General features: G+C 37.1%; 1 protein-coding gene across 2 annotated transcripts in view; it reads right to left on the reverse strand.

The window, feature by feature from the left end:
• Positions 1–24,153, reverse strand: part of vps13a (vacuolar protein sorting 13 homolog A) — an 88,725-nt gene that overhangs the window by 2,366 nt on the left and 62,206 nt on the right. For both annotated transcript variants that reach the window (XM_081349368.1, XM_081349367.1), the window contains 16 exons: positions 23,407–23,553; positions 21,413–21,494; positions 20,793–20,862; positions 20,581–20,695; positions 19,085–19,198; positions 17,721–17,866; positions 15,171–15,252; positions 14,946–15,059; positions 14,048–14,123; positions 12,811–12,974; positions 11,079–11,124; positions 10,842–10,965; positions 10,112–10,226; positions 7,784–7,869; positions 4,836–4,959; positions 3,373–3,447 (listed from right to left, as the gene is read on the reverse strand). In XM_081349368.1, coding sequence (XP_081205494.1) covers positions 3,373–3,447; positions 4,836–4,959; positions 7,784–7,869; positions 10,112–10,226; positions 10,842–10,965; positions 11,079–11,124; positions 12,811–12,974; positions 14,048–14,123; positions 14,946–15,059; positions 15,171–15,252; positions 17,721–17,866; positions 19,085–19,198; positions 20,581–20,695; positions 20,793–20,862; positions 21,413–21,494; positions 23,407–23,553 — 1,680 coding nt within the window. The remainder of the gene's footprint in view (positions 1–3,372; positions 3,448–4,835; positions 4,960–7,783; positions 7,870–10,111; positions 10,227–10,841; positions 10,966–11,078; positions 11,125–12,810; positions 12,975–14,047; positions 14,124–14,945; positions 15,060–15,170; positions 15,253–17,720; positions 17,867–19,084; positions 19,199–20,580; positions 20,696–20,792; positions 20,863–21,412; positions 21,495–23,406; positions 23,554–24,153) is intronic.

The following is a 24,153-nucleotide window of genomic DNA, read 5'->3' on the forward strand; positions in this document are numbered from 1 at the left end:
TTTTGGAAAATATATATTTCATAAAAAAAAATCGAAAATAGTATTTTTGTGCATTTTTCATAATAAATAAATTCTATAACTGTTTTAAAAAAAATTCACTTCAGCAATAATCTGCCAAGTGTCGTCTTTAAAAAGAGACCAAACTTAAACTGACATAATCTTGAATGTTGTGCTCACAAAAGTGAATAAATGGACTATAACCACTGCTTAAATATAATTAAAGGGGTCATATAATGCCATTTTTGTACAAGCTAATATGATTCTTTAGGGTCTAAATTAAAAGTTTGTAATATACTTTAATTAAAAATTCTCATTAGTATTGTAAGAAAACACTAATTTTACCTGGTCAAAAACAGCCCTGTTTTCAGCACGCCGTTTCAGTGCATGTGTCTTTAAAGGGATACTTCACCTCTGGGAAGATGAATGTGTATTTAAAATAGGTCATTTAAGTAGAAGAAATGTGGAGAAATTTTTGAATTTGGAGCTTTCTAGACTGAGAAAAGCCAGAAAATGTATTTTTGGCTTATGTGGATGAAAGACAACAACTCCCAGAATGCACTTGCTTCGCTGCCTTAGGAGGCCACGCCTACCGGTTAGAGAGCACAGTTGAAAACAACAAGGCTAGCCTAAGTAAGTGATGAGTTTGCCAGGGATTTAGAGACCCAAAATGTCCGGGATTCGGCTTTTGCGTTCTACAGTCGCCATTCATCATGTTTACTGTGGCGAGCAGGACGAGGCTGACGGCCGCGGGAGAACGGCGCGAGGCCGGTGGCTTCATTACTGAGACGCGCCGGGTCTCGCATATCTCACGGAGGAGCGGGAATTTTCTTAGCAATGTTAAAACGCACATCAACCAACCAATCACTTGTTTAGCGTTCATGTAAACACTACAGTCAGATTCACCGATCGGAATTAATTCAGTTAGATTGAAACGAGAGGTGTGCATGTAAACAATGAATGGCGACCGCAGAACGCAAAAGCCGAATCCCGGACATTTTTAACAGTCTCGCCCGCCGGACAAGTCCGGGAAAAGGAAGATGGTAACCCCTACTTACTCAGCTTTCTCCTATTATTCAGCTTTCTCCACAGAACAAGAGCATGCTAGCTTAGCTTCCAAAGAAAGACGGCTGATACTGTGTACATTCTGTGAGTGAGATCCCACCCTGTATGGGCGGGCTGAAAACATGCGGAACAACGCCATCTACTGGCTGTAGTCTTTAGCCTCTGGACAGAAAATCCTCCGATGACGCAAAATGACGATTTTTGCGTCATCGGAGGATTTTTTCCAGACAAAAAATACATAAATCTCTCCTCTCAGGGGGATATGAGGGGGGAAAGCATGGTAATTCGAAAATACTACAGGTTTTCTACTAATACAAAGCTTAATGCTAAATCCTGAAGTAACCCTTTAAATGATAATGAGCTTTGCTCAACCCGCCCCTCTGTTCTGTGGGTACACCGTATTAGACATTCTCTGACCGTATCTAACACAATAACCATGTGTTATTCGTTATAAACGTGGGATTATGAATTATATTGAGAACGTCGTACATAGAAAACATGCCGTAATGTACCCTGAGTGTAAACCTTAGACGCATTCATCGTGAAGCCTGCAGCAAGGTTTGCAAATTTCGCAAAGATTAATATAAATACTAATATAAAGGTTAATAAAACATTACACTCACATCTTCTGGAGGTTCAGCAGGAACACGTTGGTACCGATCCGTTTTTTCTCGTTTGTGAAGCTGTCTGGTGTGAAATGATTCGCGCAAACATGAAAGCACAGACGATCGTGGGGAATCCCCGTGAGGGAATCCCCGCGTCAATCCTTTGGGCATATCGCTTCAAAAACAAAACTCAGCCACTGCTTCTTCAACGGCTCGGATTTAGGAATATCCAAATGACTGCTGTGTTCCTTATTACATCTAAGAACAGAACACCACAATCGCTTAGACGCCATTCTACTCCAGCATATCCACAATGGCGGACTACTATGACGACGGCTGTCACTGCTTGCTCAGGGCGGGTCTTGTGAAACACGGCTGTCAATCACAATAGCGGGAGGGGCGTACGATCTTATGACGTCACAATATCGAACGGCTTGATTTCAGAGATGGTCAAACATATAAGGAGATTAAAACAAAACCACTGGATGGATTTTTATCATGATAGGATGGTTGTGTACAGGCACTGCCAACAGACATTTCAGTGCAATCAACTTGTAAAAGTGCATGTACCGTTATATGACCCCTTTAAGTATCATAAAATAACATAAAAAAACATTATATTAAATAAAAAAAACATTATCTAAGCTGAAACATAAAAATATACTTTCACTCAAAATTTTTGGTCATTTTTGATGGCAACGTGTGCTGTTCACGTTGCCATCAAAAATGACCAAAAATTCTGAGTGTTATTCAGAGGGTTATGAAATCATTGCAATTCCTTGATTCAGTTCCCAAAATTGAAAATCTCTTAAAATAATCAATAAGACATCTCATATACCATTTTTCTGGACTTTTTATGACCTTAAATGTGATGAAACTCAGTTTTAGAGTTTGCAAGGACCTGTGAGGACCCCGTTTATGATCGTGAGTGGTGAAAAGCGATTAGGGTTGCAAAGGAGCAGAATATTTTCCGGAAACTTTCCGTGGGAAGTTAAGTCTGGGGAATTTTTTTAATATTCCAAGTTGGAAACTCCATGGGACTAATATGAGAATTGAAGGGAATTAATTGGTAATTTGGGGAAATTGTATCATATACAAACAAATCTAAAACATTTATTTGGTCAAGCATGCAAACGAATACAAAATGTAAAAAAAAATGTTTTTTGACTTTTTTTGAATGTTTAATTGAACAACAAAAAAGCATGAATGTTGAATAAAATAAACATATTCCCTATGATCCCCTATTTTCTTTTTCTTTTTTAAATGAAATAAAAGTCCCATTGAAAATGTGAAATGACATCAGATTTAAGGGTGTGGCCTCAATAGCCCTGCAGTGAATAGTGTGCTGTGTGCATGTGATAACTCTAACCCAAATGAATTTGCATTATACCTGGTTGTTTTAACCAAGATTATGTTGCAAGTTGTTTTCTATCTACATTTAAATTTTCTGTTATAGGCTAACCAGCAATTTTGCACATTTCCAGTTTTTTTCCCCATATATTCCAGTTAATTCCCATGGAAAGTTTCCAACTATGATTTTTGCAACCCTAATGAGTGATGCTCACACTAAATGGGTTTTCCCTCAGTTTGGACCGACTCTATCAGCATCACCCCCTTCTGAGTCTTTCATCCAGTCTCTTTGCTTGAACACTCATAAACATTATTTAGGTTCTTTAACTTCTAGAGCAAAAATGTGCAACTCTACCTTTGCTAGTTCTGGGGTTTTGAAATTGATGATCTTCCCAAACTCTTTGGCATGAAACACTGACTTGACTCTCTCCTGTGAAAAACAGAACAAGATAAATGATGTTTCCATCATAACAAAATGAATCCTTGTTCAGGAGATATTTAAAGCTGCAGTCGGCAAGTCTGGCAGATTGAGGGGACTAAGCCAAAATTTTGAATGTTTATAACTCTCATGCCCCTCCCATCGAGTTCGTGCTCGTCGGTGCGTGTGCTCCAGATTTTCTGTGAACGAGTCCGTCTCTTCAGCATCCATCAACACCATGGACTCGGAGGTAGGCCGCCCTGGCTAATCTACCCATAGATAGCAATAACCGAGGAATTGGAAGCTTGTTGGTAGATTTTCTCTCCGCCATCACGCTTCGTACAATCCAACACACTTGTGAACTTCAGGCGTGTGCATGTGATATTGTAACGTGCGCGGGGGAGGGGGGATCTGAGGCGTGATTGACAGTCAGATCTCACACAGCCCTGCGCTGATTGGACCAGAAGAACCAGGAGCGGTGGATTATTGCGAAACAAATAACAGGCTCCAGGTGGAGGTAGAAGCGCGGGTTTTTTTCTAAAACTGGCTGATTTATGTTGTTCTGTCGGTTGTTCTGTTATGTTGTTCATAGTGTCGGTTTCAGTGAATATGATCAAAAAAATCTTGCCGACTGCAGCTTTAATTGCATCAAACAAGCTCTGATTTTATTGGTTAATGCTTTTACTTTTAAAGTCTCCCTGTGGAGAAATTCAAGCTTTTAATATTGTTTACATGTCTATGTGTGTTTTTAATCTGCTTTAAGACAAACCATGTGTGAATTCATAAGTCGACACCATTACTGAGTATTTTCTCCTGAAAACTGCAGTGAACCAAAGACAGTCTCAAAAACACGCTTTGAAATCGCTGGTGTTTCTGACGTCACAAACTACCTTGTAACCAATCAGATCAACGTGTGATCGTCAACCAGTGGATCTCTGAGCTGAGTGAGTGAGTGGAGGCGGGGCTCATTTGCATATTCATAGAACCGCACATACTAAATGAGACAAGGGTGTCGAGTTACATTCAAAATATTTTAAGGCATGACAAAAAAAAGAGTTTTTGAGGAAACATTTTTTACATATGTAATTTTGGTGATCAAAGATGAGTTTGAAGGAATAAAATGATGCTTTTAATAATGCTTTAAAGTCTTTTAATGCCCCGCCTACCCAGCCTTCCTTACATCATCAGAAAAGAAAAGTAATACAAGTTAACTACTTAGACTTAATATGAGATGGTAATGTTCAGGGTGGGTTTCAGGGTTTGATCCTTGTTATTATAGTTAGTGCATACTATAAAATAACGTGCACAATAAGACCAGTGACAATCATGAAGTAAATAAAGCAGTTCTATACAGTAAATACACATGAATCAAACTGTGTGTTGTGTGTATGATGATGTACCTTAGCTTCTATCCGCAGTCTCCTGCCCTCCACGATCATGGGCGCTTTAGTGAACTCATCGAAGAGATACTGCCACTCGCACGTCAGCTGCCCAAACGTGCCCTTCGTCACGAAGAATATTCCTCTGAAGAGTGAAAACACACACACTGCATCAGACATGACACACCGCGTCATTCAATATGATAGAGCAGCACATTAATAATCATTCAACTACATGGAGTTACATGCGTTTTTACATCGTTGGAAGAAAATATGTGCTGTGTTCTGGGTGGTTGATTATATTTGCTGTATTATTAATCGTAATCTCAAAATGACACATGATTTGATGCAATGTCAGGCAAGATTATGCACCTGAGTGTATTATTTGGGGATATGGGAAAGTGTTATATGCCTGTGTTTAATATTTGGAGACAGGGGAAAGTTTTATATGCCTATTTTTAATATTTGGGGATATGGGAAAGTGTTATATGCCTATGTTTAATATTTGGGGACAGGGGAAAGTTTGATATGCCTGTGTTTAATATTTGGGGATATGGAAAAGTTTTATATGCCTATTTTTAATATTTGGGGATATGGGAAAGTTTTATATGCCTATTTTTAATATTTGGGGATATGGGAAAGTTTTATATGCCTATTTTTAATATTTGGGGATATGGGAAAGTTTTATATGCCTATTTTTAATATTTGGGGATATGGGAAAGTTTTATATGCCTATTTTTAATATTTAGTGACAGGTGTTAGCAATATACTAAATGCTTGCTAAAAGAGATGAAAATTCTGTCATCATTTACTCCAAACCCATAATACTTTAGTTAAGTCTTCGAAACACAAATTAAAGGGGTGGTTGATTATGATTTGACTTTTCAAACTTTAGTTAGTATGTAATGTTGCTGTTTGAGCATAAACAACATCTGCAAAGTTACAACGCTCAAAGTTCAAAGCAAAGGGAGATATTTGCTTTTAAAGAAATTGCTTTTTAAGGACTACAACAAACTGCTGGTAAGGACTACACGACATTCCTCCTGGGTTAGTGACATCACCAACCCTAGAATTTACATAAACCCCGCCCCCGGAACACGATTTATAGCTTATCATGACAGAATATGCTAATCAATGACTAGAAGATAACTACACATAAGCTACATAAATTCATCAACTAACCATTCAGAAATGTCCTGTTGCTTCTACATGTTGTCACTTCTTCTTGAGTCTCTCCATCATTGTCTGACTCCAGTTTAAACATAAAAGGCTAAAAGGCTCATTTGCATTTAAAGGAACAGACACAAAACGGTGCGTTTTGGCTCACCCTCAAAAAGTGACAACTTTAACATGCTACAGTATATAAAAATATCTGTGGGGTATTTTGAGCTAAATCTTCACACACACACTCTGGGGACATCAGAGACTCATTTTACATCTTGTGAAAAGGGCATTATACCACCCCTTTAATATATTTTTAAATGAAAGCTGAGAGATTTCTGTCCTTCCGCTGAAAGTCCAGATAACCAAAACTTAGAAGATCTAAAAAGGTCATAGAGGCGTGTAAAATGAATCCATACGAGTCGTGTGAAGAGATATGGTTGCTTTATGATGAACAGATTTAACTGAATTTATTTACGTATAAACACGTTCCCAGATCGCATCACATGGTACACACAGAAGCTTGTGCATATGTCATATACAGCGATCATGTCTCTCCAGGAGACTTGGATTAAACTGCTTGATTCATTGTATGACGCCTTTATGACTTTCTAGGATTGTCAAAGTCTTTTTTTACCCGATTAACGAAAATCTTACAGGTTTGGAACAACATGAGTGTGAGTAAATGATGACAAATGTTTCATTTTTAGGTGAACTAACCCATTGAGCAACCAAAACTTTTTGTTTTGTAAAATAATTTCCACTGAAAACTCAGGAATGTTTAGATGCACTGATTTTCCTCAATCTGATTTCAGTTCCTGACTGTTAGGGTACATGTAAACACACTGCTCAAAAAAAGAAGTAGACATCCACCGATACAAAATCATTACACCGATTATTCATTATGACATCTGCAGATGTTGATAGTTTGGTGGGAATACCTCGAGATTTGATTCAAATGTTCTCATGCTGTTTAATGCTAGCACTAAAGACAGCAAGATACGTCTTCATCTTCAATGATTCATCTGTAAATATTTCAGGTAGGCCTACATGTCTCACGCAACTAAAGCTGTAATCTAGACAGAGAACCCTCTATTTTGGTGCATTACTCTAATATTACAGGTTAAAATTAATAACAGAGCCTGAACTATCATATATTCTATCATATTCAATATATTTCAGAAAACAATCACACTCAAATAAAAACTGAGTTGTACATCTCAATTGTTCATAAAAACTTCATGACAGATTCATTCAAGCATACATAAATAATTAACAGTAATTAAAGTTTTAACCTGGTTTTAACTAACGAACTGTGAACCTGGATAACTTTTCTGAGGTAAATGTAACGTTAAGTGACATACTGCTCACAAGCTGTTTTATTGATGTTTTTCTGTGATAGAAACACTGATTGATTCATTTTAGTAATATGTACTTTCAACATTCCTTTGGGTGTTTACTTCGGGCTATATCTTGTAGTAAAGTGGAAGGGATTAGAAAGCAGATGAGACTTTGTGGAAACCCTGGCTTTAACTATGAGTGATTCATAGGGTTAAATAAGCCTGTGTTAACGCCGCTAAATTTTAAAAAACGCTTTAAAGTGAGATTGTGTTTCTGTGATGTTATTGCATCAACAGCCCTTCAACACTTTTTCACACACAGTATGAGTTGCAGGCAGATGTCCGAGAGTACAAATGAGTGGGCAAAACAACAGTGACATGCTTAACAGTGCTTGTGTATGCCGAAATGTGCTCTTGTGACATACTGATCATGCAAAATGAGTGTTTTTTCATTATAAATCCACCTACCTTTTAGTGATCATCAGGAAATCTGATTCGTTCACCTTAGCATGAGCAAAGTACCTGTACTTGGCAAACCGTCCATTTTCAATACTCTACAAACCAAATGGAGAAACCAATTAATATATTAACAAAACACAATCCTGTGAACTTCTATGGTGGTAGAATCACGTTCCGACATTTGAGGAGCTGGAATATGGCGATGGAGTGGATATAATGACACAAGAACTGATGAAAACAAAACCTCTACTCATATTCACTGTATATCACACTAGTTTTAGGAACCCTAAAACCAATGTTTTTTTACTGTTCAATATTTCAGTTTTGAGTGTCTGTGCACTTTCTCATTGCCTATGTGAACGTGTTCTGGATGCAAGAATGCAAAATTTCTAGAATTTCCCTAGTAAAAAGACTCTAATTCAATGCAAAGCGTAAGCAAAGGTTCACGATGCTTTCTAGAAGACTAAAGTCACAGTACACACCCCTGCTCCAGCACAGAGTGTACTTTGTGCCTGTGAGCCAAATCATTTTGCAATGCATAGTGGGATTGATGGGTGTGGAATGGGTTAATGATGAAAAATGCACTTGGAAACAGACTTTATTCAGGAAAAATGACAGATGATGGTGAGGGACAAAACATCTGAAGGAATAAAACCAAGATTCCTAATCATAAAACAGCAATATTTACATGTACTATTTTGCACACTAACTACTTAAACATTGTATATTATTCAGACTCAGATGCAAATTACACAATCAAACTGAGTATGTATTAAAAGGACACAAATGTAAGCGTATTGTCGTCCTCCTCATCAGTATCAGAGCTACTCCACTGAGAGAGGGCCGTTCTGCTCTGTGAACATGACAAGAGAGGAGAGTGTGAACAACATCAGGACGCCTGGCAAATACTCCACTAATACTAAAGTACAGTAGTGTTGTTTCTGTATTTTGTTAAGCACATCTAACACTACTGAGGCTAATATCTGCAACTCTCACAAGCTACACAACACATCACAACTGGACAAAGATGAAACTATCAAGAGCGCATGTGTCGACCGGCTGCGCTCGCGCACGCTATCAAATGGAGTATACTTTGAAAGATAGCATATGTGTAAAAAAAAAACAAGTACACTTTTGGCTTTAAGGAACAGCAAGGATTCAGAGTAATGCATCTGGATCTGTAACAAATGTCATCAAGTTTTCATCAAGGATCTGACATCCATAAAGTAGCTTAATCGCAAAGTTTTTTCTGTAGAATCTTTCCTATTCAAAACTGTGTGTAATGTAACTACATCTGATGGTAAAATTACAAACGCTTTGGTCCTTGTTAGTCTTTTTGCTTCCTGTTTTGGATGCTGGGCTATAATTCTTCTTAACTAGTTTAACCTTCAAGATTCCCTTGGTCAACCAGCTAAACCAGAAAGACTAGTCTGGTCCACAATCTAGACTAACATGAAACCAGCATAACCCAGCCTGGACAAGCATGAAAACTCATGTTGGTCAAAGCTGGTTGTTCAATGACAGCGGTGGGTGTTCAAGATAATGGCAAAGTAATTCTAAAGCAAGAAACAACTGCAAATAAAAGTTATTGTGTATATATACTATATATGTACTGTATATGTTGCTGACATGGATATATTACCAAGATGTTGTTTAAATAAATAAATATTAAATATGTACACTACTGTTCAAAGGTGACAGTAGAGACATTTCAAATGTTACAAAAGATTTATTTTCAAACTTTGTTTTATACTTTGTATTCATCAAAGATGAACGTATCAGTTTCCACAAGAAAACGGTTTTCAATATTGATAATAATCATAAGCTTGAGCATCAAATCATCATATTAGAATGATTTCTGAAGGATCATGTGACACTGAAGACTGGAATAATGATGCTGAAAATTCAGCTCTGATCTCAGGAATAAATTACAATTAAAATTCATTCAAATAGAAAACAGCTATTTGAAATTTGAATAATATTTTACTGTTACTATTGTATTTTTGATCCCATAAATGAGCAGAAGAGATTCAAACGACTCCAATCTTTTGCTTTATAGTTTATATATCACATATTTACCATTTTCAAGCACCATTTTTGTAGTTTATTTAAATAGTGCTGTTGATGAAATATTTTAGTAGAAGTACAATAGAACAAATATTGCAATATGTAATTATTGTCTTCTGTTATTTGTTGTTTTAAATTGTATGCTCTCTTCTGCACATGTCATGTCAACTGCCCATTTCTTTGGCCTATTGTCATGTGTCATGAACACATTTTGAACGCAGTGCCAGTATCTTGAGCCCAGGAATGTGAAGGCAGAAGTGTTCAGGTCACCTGGAGCATCTGACTGCCGAATCCCTCTCTCTCCTTGTACGGCCGGATGACCCCGTCCTCGTGGATGAACCGAGGAGGACGCAAACTCTCCACATCCTGAGACGTCTCTGCGGCTCTGAACGCAAACCATGCCAGAAAAAACATCACAATCACAGAAGACTCTTTCCCAGACAATGCATTAGGGCTGTGCAAAAAAACGATTTTTCGATTATCTTTTTAAAAAATGTGGTCGATTCAAAATCGATTCTCAAACGCTATGAATCATTTTTTTTCCATATTTATTTATCTATTACCCAAAAGCCAGTATTAGTTTTCCTCCACTGTTCCTAAGCTTGCAGCCTCCATGTTACGTGAGATTTTCTGTGTGTTTTATCTTAAACATAAAATAACCTGATCCTGTTTGATCAAGGCGTACTCGTCCAATTTTCAGCATCAATTTTTCATCTTGCATCAAAACCCTGTCTATTCATTGTATGCATTTGAAACATAGCGTACCTAAAATTTTAATATACAGGTTTGTAGCTCTTAATTTATTTTTATTAAGTAACCACTTGTAACCTTATGTTCACTGTTCTTTTTTTTAATAAATATAGGATTTGTATTAAATCTATATTCATTGAGACGAATCGAGAATTAAAATCAAATCGAGAGCTTGCGAATCGAAATCGAATCGAACTGTAACATCTGAATCGATTCCCAGCCCTCCACTGCACACAGACACACTGATAACCTTTTGATGCCCTGAAAGGTGCTGCTGGCCATGTCAATGATGCCCCCTGTTGGTCGGGTCAGAGCTCCAACCAAGCCTTTGCCCACACCCTTAAAGAAACCCGCCGCTCCTTCCTTCTGTGCTCCTACAGGAACACACACACACACACTCATGACATGCCGATCAAACTGGACACACAGGTAAGCAGAGTGTTGACACTGAAATACTGCTAACACAACAGCTGGTCTGTAGCTTTACCTTTTATTGGTTTAGTCACGATGCCAGTGATGCCGCTTACAAAACCCTGTGTGACAGAGATCATATTTACAGACAGACTCCAAATAACATGACTGCAGTGAAAGCAAAGTTTGACTTGTAGGCTGTCAATCAATCACATTTATATTTAATCAAATTATCAACATGATATGCTGATCAACTGATAAGGATGAGACAGACTAATATTAGTGTAGATGCCATTCTACTTACAACGTAACAAGTGTATCTGGTGTTATAGGAAGTGTTCCTGGTTCCGGTTGACCTAGTTTATTCAGCCTAACAATCCTTTAACGGATATGAATTACAGAAATGTGATAATGTGTTTGCCAGGTTAAAGAGATGTGTTTTTAGTCTCGATTTAAACTGACAGAGTTTCTGCTTCCTGAACGAGGTTAGGGAGACTGTTGCAGAGTTTGGGTGTTAAAAGGAGAAGGATCTCCCGCCTGCAGTTGATTCTGATATTCTAGGGATTTATTATCAACTGGGCAGAATTCAGAGATCGCAATAGACTAAAGGCCAGATTTACTAACAGCTTGCTCCAGTGCAAACCTCTTTTGCCGTTAAAAATCTACTTTCAGGATTTACTTAAGTAGCCGCATTTCAATTACCCTTCAAATTGTGCAAATTGTAATTGCGAATTGAAAACAAGTCAATTTCACAAAAACTCCCATATGTCGCAAAAAAGTATTTACGTGAGGTGTTTTCTCAGGCAATTCGAAAAAGGAATATTTAACAGTTTTTGCACATTTACAGGTCACCTGACGTACAGTAGATGGCGCTGTATGTTTGGACGTAAGACGAGACAGAGTTCTTTATTAAACTCATAAAAGACAAAAGTATGACGGGAATACTGGGTTCTAAACAACAAAGAAATGCCACAATTTCTCAAGATCTTGAAGCAGAAGGAGGGAGAAACACTCATATGAGCCGCTCACAGTATAAGGGTCTTTCCTTGCCATTAATGCTGTGATAACACACATACGTCTCCTTCCATTAATAATAATGGCTAGTGCGGCGGCTGGGATATATACGTAGACCTACTAACATCCGTTGCAATGATTGTTGGAATTTAATCGCCAGAGAAAAAAATGACGTTTTAATCTCATAACATCAGTTAATGTAAATGCTGTCATTTCGCAATAGTTTTTTTATCAACATTTAGAAAATATCGCAAAAGTTTTGTGCCAATCTGCAATGGAAACGCGGCTAGTGATTAATTAGCGCTGAAAAGGCGTGGACAGGGTTATATTTGCGGCTGATCTTATTGCATATGCATTTGTAGGAGTTTCCCTTTCAGATGCAGTATTTATGTGAGGAAAGTGTTTAAATGAATCATGCAATGTGATTTTAAGGTTTGCGTTTCATCAATTTACTGGTATTGCGCCATTATTTTAAACCAGATGCTAATTAGCGCTGCTCTTGATAGATTGCGTTGGTCATTATGGAAATTATCCGGCTGGTTCTGTGTTCTTTAATGTGTGATCACACACAGAGATTTCCACTGACTTCTGCGCTTTTATGGGATTGTGCTCTCGCTAATTTGCCCTGTTCAGTAAATCGGTCAGATTTTTGATAAACACTTAGGGTCACTAAGTGTTTATCAGATTTATTGTATTATTAATGTTAGTATCTTAGTACCAAGTTATGTAAAGCACACTGGTCAAGCTGTGTTTTCTATAGAAATAAAATGACTTTGCCATGCGTGTTGACTCACAGACACCAGGCCTTTCCCTCCTCGCGTCAGTCCTTCTCTCAGTCCGCTGGGCTGCTTGTTCATGGCCTCTCGTCTCTTCTGCTGGTACTCCTCATCCATGGTCATGGCGGCCACACCTTTAGCCATCGCTCCCGTGATCCGAGACGCAGCTCCGGCCAGACCGCCTGAGAAGAGGACGACCAAAAGAAATAAGAAAAAAGGTCAGAATTTGAGTGGAACATTGCTGGTTATACTTGATATGAACCTCATGTTACCACTTTTGTTTAGATTTTACGGTGTGTAAACAGTGCAGCGCTTCCTGGTTCTACGTCAGAACGCTGCCTCACTATTGGCCGACGCTGGTCACATGAGCACCACGAAACATGAGTGTGATGCTGACGCAAGAGCTGGCCAATAATAAGCTGGCATTCTGGCGTAGAAGTGCTGCACTGTTTACACTCCGTCAACAGCGTAGTACAATGACGTGGAAGAGATTGTTGAATTAAGTCGTTTTATTGGCTTTTTTTGCACACCAAAATTATTCTTGTTGCTTCATACAGGGTTCACACACCTTGGTTAACTTCAAATTCAAGGACCTTTCAAAGACTTTCCAGGTCCAATACCCTCAAATATAAGGACTTAATGTGGGGACACATTTGTTGTCAACAAAGGTTGAGGTACCATCGTAGTAGTTTCGTGCGCGCGTGAACATCATGGCAATGTACAACACAAAGTACGGGAAACACGTAACGTAACGCGTAAATGCATGAAACTAACGTAAATCAAGCAAGCTAGTATGCATAGGCCACAAAGTGTTGGCGAAATAACACATTAGCGGACCGGAGGGAATAATAAAAACTTCTTGCACAAAATAAATTCAAGCACTCTCAAGGACCTGTATCTATGCATGTTTATTTTCAATAACTTTCCAGGGTCTTCCAGGATTTTTTTTTTTTCAGATTCACAAACTTTCAAGGATTTCAAGGACCCGTGGGAACCCTGTTCATAACAGTAAGGTTGAACCACTGTAGTCCCATGGACTATTTTATTGATGTCTTTACTTCCTTTCTGGGCCTTTAAAGTTGCTATGACTTTGAAGCTCTCGGATTTCATCAAAAAGATCTTAACTTGTGTTTCAAAGATGTATATTTCAAAGTAATTAATGACAGAAATTTCATTTTTGGGTGAACTAACCATTTAAGGAAAGAGTTATTATTATTAAGACTATTATTGCATGTTGCAATATTAGCATACGTACCCACAGCCCCTCCGACCAGAGCCTTCACCCCGAGTGCCATCCCTTCCATGAACTCCTCTGGCCCCTGTATAGCACCCTGACAAACACACACACATACACAAACGGTTGAGGCCAATAAAACACACTACACACTCTTCACCAGTGTAGTTTTTGAGTATTGTTGAGCTGTTTCCATCTAAAGTTGTGCAAAACTGGAATATAGCATAAAACATTTGTGAAGCAGCGTTTCCATCTCATGTGTTCAAGAGAACAAAATCGGCACTACCTAGAAAATTGGCGCAAAATATCTGTAATAAAAATGAAAGATGTTGCATTCGAGGAAGCCACTGTGGCTCTTTTCCTACACCATGAATGACTTTCGTTGTTATATCTATCTATCTATCTATCTATCTATCTATCTATCTATCTATCTATCTATCTATCTATCTATCTATCTATATAATTTTGACTAAAAAATGTTTGTGCATTTCTGTCATTTTATTATTATTATTTTTAAATGTCTATATAGTTTTTATTAATTTACTTCAGTTTTAGTTATTTTAGTACATTGAGTTAAAAAATATCTTTTGGCAACTAGCTAAAATAAAATACATTTTAATAAATTAAAGTTTTTTATATATTTTTTATTTCAGTAAATATGTATTTTATTTAAAAAAAAAATTGAGTTTAAATTAATTTAAATGTAATAATTAATTATAATAACCCTGCTCTCCACACAGTGGAGAAATACAACTATGTATAAATATAAATATAAACATATATAAATAATTGAATAGTTGTGCTCAGTTAAAAAAAAGTAGTGAGGGTTTGGAACTTTCATTTAATTTCAAAACATGCTGTTTAGAGGGTCACAAATGTTGAATCTCATCAATCGCTGTGTGAAGAGTTAAAGTTTCACCTGATACGGTTCATAAAAGAAGGCCTCGACTCCTTCAGACAGACCGCGGATCAGTCCGAATGGATTCCCGAGGACGTCTAAACCCAAAACCAGAACATACATCTGTTTGATGGCCTAAAACACATAAGACACAAGCTCAGACACATAAAAACAGGTACTCGTAATGTATGCTTTAAACACACTGAAATCGGCAGCAGTCTGTGAAGGTTAAAGGTGAAAGGTCACCTGTTTGGAGTAATGGCGCACGACCTCCCACTGAAGCTGCTGAGTGGTGCGAAACTGGTACGTCAGCTCAAAAAAGGCAAGTCTAGAGAAAGAAAGGATACAAATGCATACATTTAAAACGTAAAAAATTGGATTGGATAAATACTACTCATATCTTTGTAGTAGAGCGTATGCATACTGTACACAGTGTACAATTCAGTGTATGGAATATCCACAAAACCTACTACATTTGCCAAAATGTGTGGGTCGGTTGCTGTACATTTGCCACACTGCTACACTGGGTACCGTATCCCACAATTCAATGCCCTTGCCTTTCCAATTTTATGAAGGTCAGTAAGAAATGTATACTTTTATCAATCAATGATACAATAAAACGATAAAAATATAATAAACGTTTCTTTTGAACTTTCTATTCATAAAAAAACTATCACTATTTTCCACAAAAATATTTTTTTGATATTCAAATATTCAACATTGATAATAAATCAGAAATGTTTCTTCAAATCAGCATATTAGAATGATTTCTGAAGGATCAAAAGGGTTTAAAATAGATTCAAATAGAAAACAGTAATTTTTACTGTATTTTTGATCAAGTAAATCCAGACTTGGTGAGCAGAAGAGACTTCTGGCAAAACAGATCCTTAACTTTTAAACCATATTTTACTACAATATCAAATTAATTTTTTTTTTGAGAAAAGACATTATCACATAAAAATGGACAAAAACAAAGTAAACATGACTATATGAAATGATATCTGGATTGTAATTAATTGATTAAACATGCAACATAACGAGACTATATGACAATGTATACTACACACTGCATATTGTTTCACATAGCATTTTTAACAAGTATTAAGCAGCTGAGGGTTACTATCATTCACTAAAACTATTAAAAACCTTAGAAGTCGAGCTAAAATAAAACAAATATTAAATGAAAAACTTAAAGTAAATGAAAATGTTGCTTTGCCAACTAACTGAAATGACAAAAAAAAACGAAATAACTTAAACTGAACTAGAACTAAATTGGAAATAAAAATAAATTATTAAGTTGTAGTACTATTTAAAAAATAAATTAATAAAATTGACAAAAGCACATACCAAAATTACAAAAAAAATTAATTAAAATAAAATAAAAAATATGAATATAAAACTATAATAGTAGGCTATATAAATAATACTAGCATATAACATATAGTGCTCAGTATGCAGTAAAACTGCCATGCTAGTAATTCATTCTGAGGACTGTAGAGCTAATGACCAAGATGCCTTTCTACAAGCTTCATTTCTGGCTAACTTGTTTTTGTCTGTCCACTAGAGCAGCGTTTCCCAAACTGTGGTCGGCGGACCACTAGTGGTCCGTGAGGGTACTGCAGGTGGTCCGTGGAAAGGCAAAATTAAATATAAAATATTTTTTTACCTTCATTTTACCAGGAAATTCACATTAAAAAAGTAAAAAGAATATGTAGGCCTATATTGATGTAACATTTAAATTAAATTGTCAAGTTATTGTGTGATTACTAAAAAAGCCTATGGTGTTCGGCCGTGACATTCAAGTTCAGTGCCGTTAGAACCACAACATTGGTTCGGTGGATAGCAACAGGTTCTCTGAAGAGAAAAGGTCAGAGGCAAATATGTTCTCATTATCACATCACACGTTTAGCCTTTAATGGTGCGTTCAAACCGGACGAAATTTCGCTTCAAACTTTTGTTTTTACGCGCGTCAATTTCGCTCTTGTGGTCAAGCGTATCACTAGACGCGGCAGGCGCGAATTTGACATATGATCCCTTTTTGAATTTGACGCGCTAATCGCGTCCGGTGTGTGAACGCACAGTTAGGCATAAGCAGTTTATATGAAATGAAATGTTTATAAATGGAATGAATAAGGTCTGTTATTATTTTAATTTCCAGTTAGTTTCTTGATCTTGCGTTTCTGAAATGTTTTGCGGATGTGCTGTTAAGAGGACAAACTCAAGCCTACTTTTTGAGGACTTGTAAAACTCTGAAGATTAATCCCCTAAAATCACCAAAGGTTTTGAAATGTTGACTATATTCCAGTGTTCTTATTAATGTATAGATTTCATACCCCATTGCTATGGAAATAAGTCTGTTGTTCAAATGAACCTGATTATGCCCTCGGGCGCTTGAGTAAATAAATAAATGAAATATGTGGCAGCCGTTGTGTGCAGTAAACTTTCTTTTAACAAGCCTGTTGTACTGATGTGATGACCAATGATAGTTTTAGAGCTAGTAAGCCTATTTAGAGGTGCAGAGTAATTCAGGTAGGACTCTGTGTAGACATATTTTATTATGTGTATTATGAGGTGGTCCGCGAAAATTCTTGATTACAAATAGTGGTCCACACACACAAAAAGTTTGAAAACCTCTGCACTAGAGGACAGTGTGAGAGTGTGAGTGTGTGAAGATTGAGTTTCACAGCATCTAACCACCCGCGAAATCCACAAAACCCGCTGTGTGATCTGAGGGTTTGTCTGAGCAGAATGAGGAACTGCAGGGGAGAGCGAGTGCTGTGAAGTCAGTGTAAGTACTTGAAGAGGACGTCCTGAGCGTCAGTGAGCGTCGCTCCGATACTCTTCAGCAGGAGGTGCAGAGACTGAACGGGGATGAACTCGGCCTCTCTCTCTTTCTTATTCCCGTCTTCACCAGCGGTGCTCAGAGAGAAACTCAAGTGAAGCTGCCACACACACACACACACACACACACACACACACACACACACACAGAGTGAACACTACATTGTACACTCAAAATGTGTTGATTTTGAAAACAAGATTTTGTCTTCAGTGACCAAAGTTTGTCATAAATATTAAACATTTGTGCATTGATCAAAACTGAATGTACAGACATAATCGTACAAAATATTTCTATTTCAAATAACTGCTGTTCTTTTGAACTATCTATTCATTTCAACATCATTAATAACTATTAATAAGAATTGTTAAATGTGTTGATTTTAAAAATGTATTAAACAGGGCTTGACATTAACTTTTTTGCTCAGCATCCGCTGTGACTAGTGGTTTTCCAAAGTCACTAGCCACTCAGCATTTTCACTGGCCACAATTTTGACATCGACACCATCTGGGAAAACTGCCATATAGATATTTTTAATATTATCTCATAATTTGGCAGCAGGAATATTAGGCTGCTGTCACTTTAAGGCCTGACGCACGGATCCATTATACTGTTACACATGCGTCTCTTCCTCAACTGTTTACGTTCACTTAAAACTGACTGTGTACACCAATACTCACCAAGACCTGCATTTTGACATTATTTTGTGTGTGTTTGACTGTTTAAGTGCAATAAGCAGCGAAAAATAACTCAGTTTAGTACTGAGAAGCGGCTTTATGTGTCGCACTTTGGGTGTTTGTCCACAAAATCTGCGGGAATGAGTAAAATTATGCACAATACTCGCAATCCCACGGCGAAACACAAGCTCTGTTACACTAACAATATTCATCCGGAGCAAATGAAAGGAGTGAGTGAGGAAAGGCGGGTTTGTGTGTCACTCGCTGTCGGAGAGATGAGAGAGAGAGAGAAAGAGTAGCTGGTATTGCGTGTCTATTCTGTGGGAAATGAGTATTGGAAGCGTCTCAGTTATTTCAGTATTGAAATTGAAAAATCTATATTTTTGACAACACTACATTGCACTTGGTTTATTACTTCAGATGCCTTTTTAAAAGACTAGAATTGAAAACTGTTCATATTATATATCAAATTTAACCTGCCAAAGTGTCTAGTAGGAGTGACTGTGTTAAAATGCTGAAATCCCCCCGCATTTGGTGTGTTGGTGTCTGTTAATGTCAAGCCCTGGCCTTCAATGAATAAATATTAAACCTTTAATATTTCTGTGTGGTCACAGTGAATATGTCAATAGGTTTTGGTAACTGACCTTGATGGGAGAGATGTGAAAGTACTCGTACAGGCTGATGGGGGACGTGTCTGTGGCTGAAACATGATTCAACTCAGTCTTCAGATACTCAATGTCCTTCTCAAACAACTCCACCTAAAGTACAACACCACAACAGACATACAACAAGAGATCGAATCACTACCGGTCAAAAGTTTGGGGTCAGAATGATTTCTTTTTATGTTTTTGAAAGAAGTCTCTTGCTCACCAAGGCTGCATTTATTTATTATAAACCATTTTACGATTTGCAATAACTGTTTTCTATTTAAATAGATTTTATGAATGTACAAAATGTATTCATGTAATGACTGAATTTTCAGCATCATTACTCCAGTCTTCAGTGTCACAAGATCCTTCAGAAATCATTCTGATATGTGAGCCTGGATCACAAAACCAGTTCATACATCGCACGGGTACATTTGTGGCAATAGCCAAAATTATTGATTTTTCTTTTATGCTAAAAATCATTAGGATATTAAGTAAAGATCATGTTCCATGAAGATATTTTGTAAATTTCCTACCGTAAATATATAAAACATGTATTTTTGTGAGTGAATGCAGAACAATCGCCAACATAAATGCACAACTTTAAAGGAGATTTTCTCAATGTTTCGATTTTTTTGCTCCCTCAGATTCCAGATGTTCAAATAGTTGTATCTCGGCCAAATATTGTCCTATCCTAACAAACCATACATCAGTGGAAAGCTTATTTATTTCAGCTTTCAGATAATGTATAAATCTCAGTTTCCAAAAATGTACCCATGTGACTGGTTTTATGGTCCAGGCTCACATATGATGATTTGCTGCTCAAGAAACATTTCTGATTATTATCAATATTGAAAACAGTTGTGCTGCTTCATGCATCTGTGACGCACTTTTATTCAGGATTCATTGATAGAAATAGAAAGTTCAAAATAACAGTATTTATTTTAAATAGAATCTTATGCAACATATAAATATCTTTTCTGTCAATTTTTATTAATTTAATGCATCCTTGCAGAATAAAAGTAATGTTTTATTTTTTGAAACTTTTGAACAGTAGTGCATGTAATATAAAAATATAACCAGAGAAAGTGTGGGTGAACTAGAGGGAAAAGTTAATTATAAAATTAATTGAAGACTTCAGATGCAAAACCTCTAAGTCAATCTGAAGTTTTTGTTTAATATTAACATTTTTATCAGGCTCCTATGTATAGGTTTCTACCCAAGTACCGGCATTTCTGAATGGGCTGAGGCTGGGATTTAGTGAGTTTGAAGGGAAAGTATTTGATGAGCGTTTACTATGTGCTGTGTACTAATTAAAACTGCACCATTTAAAGTGCCTTTAAATAAAGTTAGACTGTTCGGATAAATTTCAAGCATCAAATCTCTCATGGGGAAAGCAGTTCCGGTGATGTGTAGGACTAATCATTAATGGAGTTGCAGCCCATTCAGAGCACTTCATATCGATCACTTCTGAGGTTTTATAGGAGCATTACCTCCTGTTCAGATGTGACAGCACTGGCGTGTTCGGCAGTGAGAAGCTCAAGTATGGCATAGAGGAACCCGAGATCCATCCGCAGGTCCATCTCCTGAATCAACACTTTAAAGTACCTGTATGGACAAAAATGAAACGTGTTTTGCCATTTGTTTGAGAGCAAGAGATAGTGAGAGGAATGAAACAGAGAGACTGTAGGAGGAGGAAACGCACTTGATGCGCAGAATGTCTGAGTGTCCGGCTGCTCTGGTGATGATGCTGACGTCAGCCAGCGGTTTCGGCTCTTTAATTAGAAATAAAATAAAAATTAATAAGTAATAATTCCAGATTTGTTGGACCCAAAACAAACAAACAAACAAACTATTAAATAATAATAAAAATAATTATAAATAAATACATTCTAGTGCTGGGCAAAGATTAATCACGATAAATCACATCCAAAATAAAAGTTTGTGTTTAAATAATATATGTTTGTGTACTGTGCATAATTATTTTGTATATATAAAGACACACACATGCATGCATATATTTAAGAAATATATGCAAGTATGCAAGTATATATTTATGCAATATGCAAGTATACATTTTATATATATATTTATATATAATTTATATTATATATAAATATACATATTTTATATATAAACAACACGTTTTCTTAAATGTATTCATGCATGTGTGTGTATTTATATAGACAAAATAATTATGCACAGTACACAAACATATATTATTTAAACACAAACTTTTATTTTGGATGTGATTTATCGTGATTAATCTTTGCCCAGCACTAAAAAATTCACATTATTGACATGATTTTGCGTGGATGAACTGACCTGAGTCCATGCTGACCGACTTGGGTGGTTTGACGGGGTAGAACACAAATGGGAATATGGCTCCAGGCAACTGGTTTTGGATCTGATCAGTGAACAGGGGCGTTATAATATTTTGTGCACTGACCATAATAAATATATGAATTTGTGTGTTATATATGATAAATGACCAGGGGTGCGTTTCCCGACATTACTTGCTGCTTAACTATCGTAGTACGATGCATCGTTGAAGAAATAAACTGGCTAGTCACGACTGTTTCCCGAAACCGCATTGTCGCAAAAATGGTCGTTCAATCACGTTGGTTAATGATGTCACGCACGTGGTGGAGTAATAAATACTTTTATTGAATCTGTTTGAGTTTAGATTAACGCTAGATGTTTTGCTATAAATTACGGACATGGCATCTGAAGACCATTTCTCAATTTTCTCAGTTATTTTGCTTTATTTCCAGATTCAATCATAGGGTCGTTCTTTCGTAGTAGAGCACGTTCGCACACGCGCACTCTTCAAAAACGACGCAAATGACATTAGTATTTATTCTAAATAAAAAATATAGATTGTACTAGGGCTGAACGATTTTGGAAAATAATCTAATTGCGATTAGTTTTACCAATATTGCGATTGCGATTTAATATGCGATTATTTTTTAAGATCTTTATCTTTTCTATTATTTCAACAAAAACAAGCAATACATCATTGTAAAATAGGATGGGAATCTTTAGGCACCTCATGAGCCGATCTAATTTTTTTCTTATTAATTAATCTTATTAATAAAACTTAAAATATTTATAATTATAAGTACTTTTAAAAAGAAATACACATTAAAAAACTAAATGTTCATCTCTTTTGAAATATAAGATGTGGTTTGTCCTGTCTGTTAAAATAACTGACTGCGTTTACATTCATTTCGCGTCATAAAAGCATTTTGAGATGCAAGTACATTTAACCACGTAGACGGAGTCGCTCACAGCCGCATGCTCAAGCGCTCTTCGCAAAGCGCGTGTGACTATTTGAAACTGAATGCAGCTTCTGTCGGTGATTTTCATATTTTTAATATATAAGCCAACTGCATTCCAAAAGACATATGATGCCTTCGTAGAGCATTTGTAAGGAAAATACCGGCGCCGGCGGGCGAGACTAACGTTACAAGAGTAACATCAAGCAAAGCACGCGTGACGCGTATCTTATAACGTTAGCGCATCTTGTGCAATGCAGCCCGCGAATGTCCTTGTAATTCGCTTCAACTTCTCCGAACTTTATGAAAGATTATTTTTCGGAAGGTTCGAGTGGTGTCGTGTGTGTGTGTGAGACAGAGGAATTAGAAGCAAGCAGAATATGGTTGTTTATAAAGCACACGCAGCGTAATCACGTATCTGTGTTTAAAACTAAGCTCATACTCTATTCTGAAATGATCTGAATAGATACAAAATCGTTGGAGAGAATCTATAACACAATATCACATAAATTAAACACAAACTGTTCTTTCCTGTAGCCTATGCCAGGCCTATAATAGCGTGCCAAGGTGATGCTTCCTCCGTAGTGCAGACTGCTTTACTCTCGCGTGTCACGTGACCAAAGTTTAATCGCAGCTTTTGCGGTTAGAAAATCGCGTTTCATCATATCGCGATATTATCGCAAATGCAATTAATCGTTCAGCCCTAGATTGTACTGAATGTCAGCTTGCTTATTTGGCTAACATTCGTAATGAGTCCACATGTCATGCAAACAAAAAACTGCTCCTAACCACAGGTCGAGAGCTTGCGAATGTTCGTTGGAACGATGGTTTCTCGTTGAACTACGCTGATAACAACGGAACTTGTGACCATAGTTGGCTAACGTTGCTTTTGGGAAACGCACCTCTGGGCTGCGTTTCCCAAAAGCATTGTGAGCCATAGACCATTGCCACCAATGTTCCCTACGATCAACTTAGCTCACGTTGCTTTTGGGAAACGCAGCCCTAAGCTATGCCAATTCCTTTACTGGGTGTGAAACAGACCTGAATCCTGTTGATCTGGACCCGGTAGGTTTTCTGACGGGCGGAGACACTGTACTCCACCTTTAGTGCTGGCAAGAAGTTCCTCCTGAGAGGAGCATCAAAGGGCTGCATTATCCTCATGTCCAACCCATTTGCAGCAAACAACACCTGATGGACATACGGTACAGCCAGAGATAAATTAAAACAAGCATGACTTCTCTCCTTCTTGCAGTCTGTGATATTTTGCAACTTGGCAGGGGGTTGCTGATGCTGGCCAATGGCAGATAAAATGGTCGTTATAAAAAATAGTAAATAACACATGTATAACAAAATTGAAAGCAAAATGCAATATTTATTTGAATTAGAAATAAATCATTTGAAAATTAATCAATCTGACAAATTAAATCTGTAAAATAAACTGATTTACACTTTAGATAGCAACTTCTTGATTCTTTGCGACTTCTAATCATCTGTACTCGTTCTGCGGAGTCTGTCTGCTTCTTTCGACACTGTAAACCACCAGATTCTCCTCTTAACCCTTATGACAATGGGTGTCTCAGTGAACTGCACTCCACTGGTTCAAGTCTTACCTCTCAGGTAGGTCTATCAAGGTTTCTTGGAGGGGTGAGGTGTCTTAGTGTCACCAACTAATTACCGGAGTGCCTCAGGGCTCAGTACTGGGACCACTCCTCTTCTCGATCTACATGTCCTTACTAGGATTGGCCATTCATGCACATGGCTTTTTTTATCACTGCTATACTGATGAGA

Source organism: Scardinius erythrophthalmus (assembly GCF_964197995.2).
Source record: "Scardinius erythrophthalmus genome assembly, chromosome: 20".
NCBI classification, from domain to species: Eukaryota; Metazoa; Chordata; class Actinopteri; order Cypriniformes; family Leuciscidae; genus Scardinius; species Scardinius erythrophthalmus.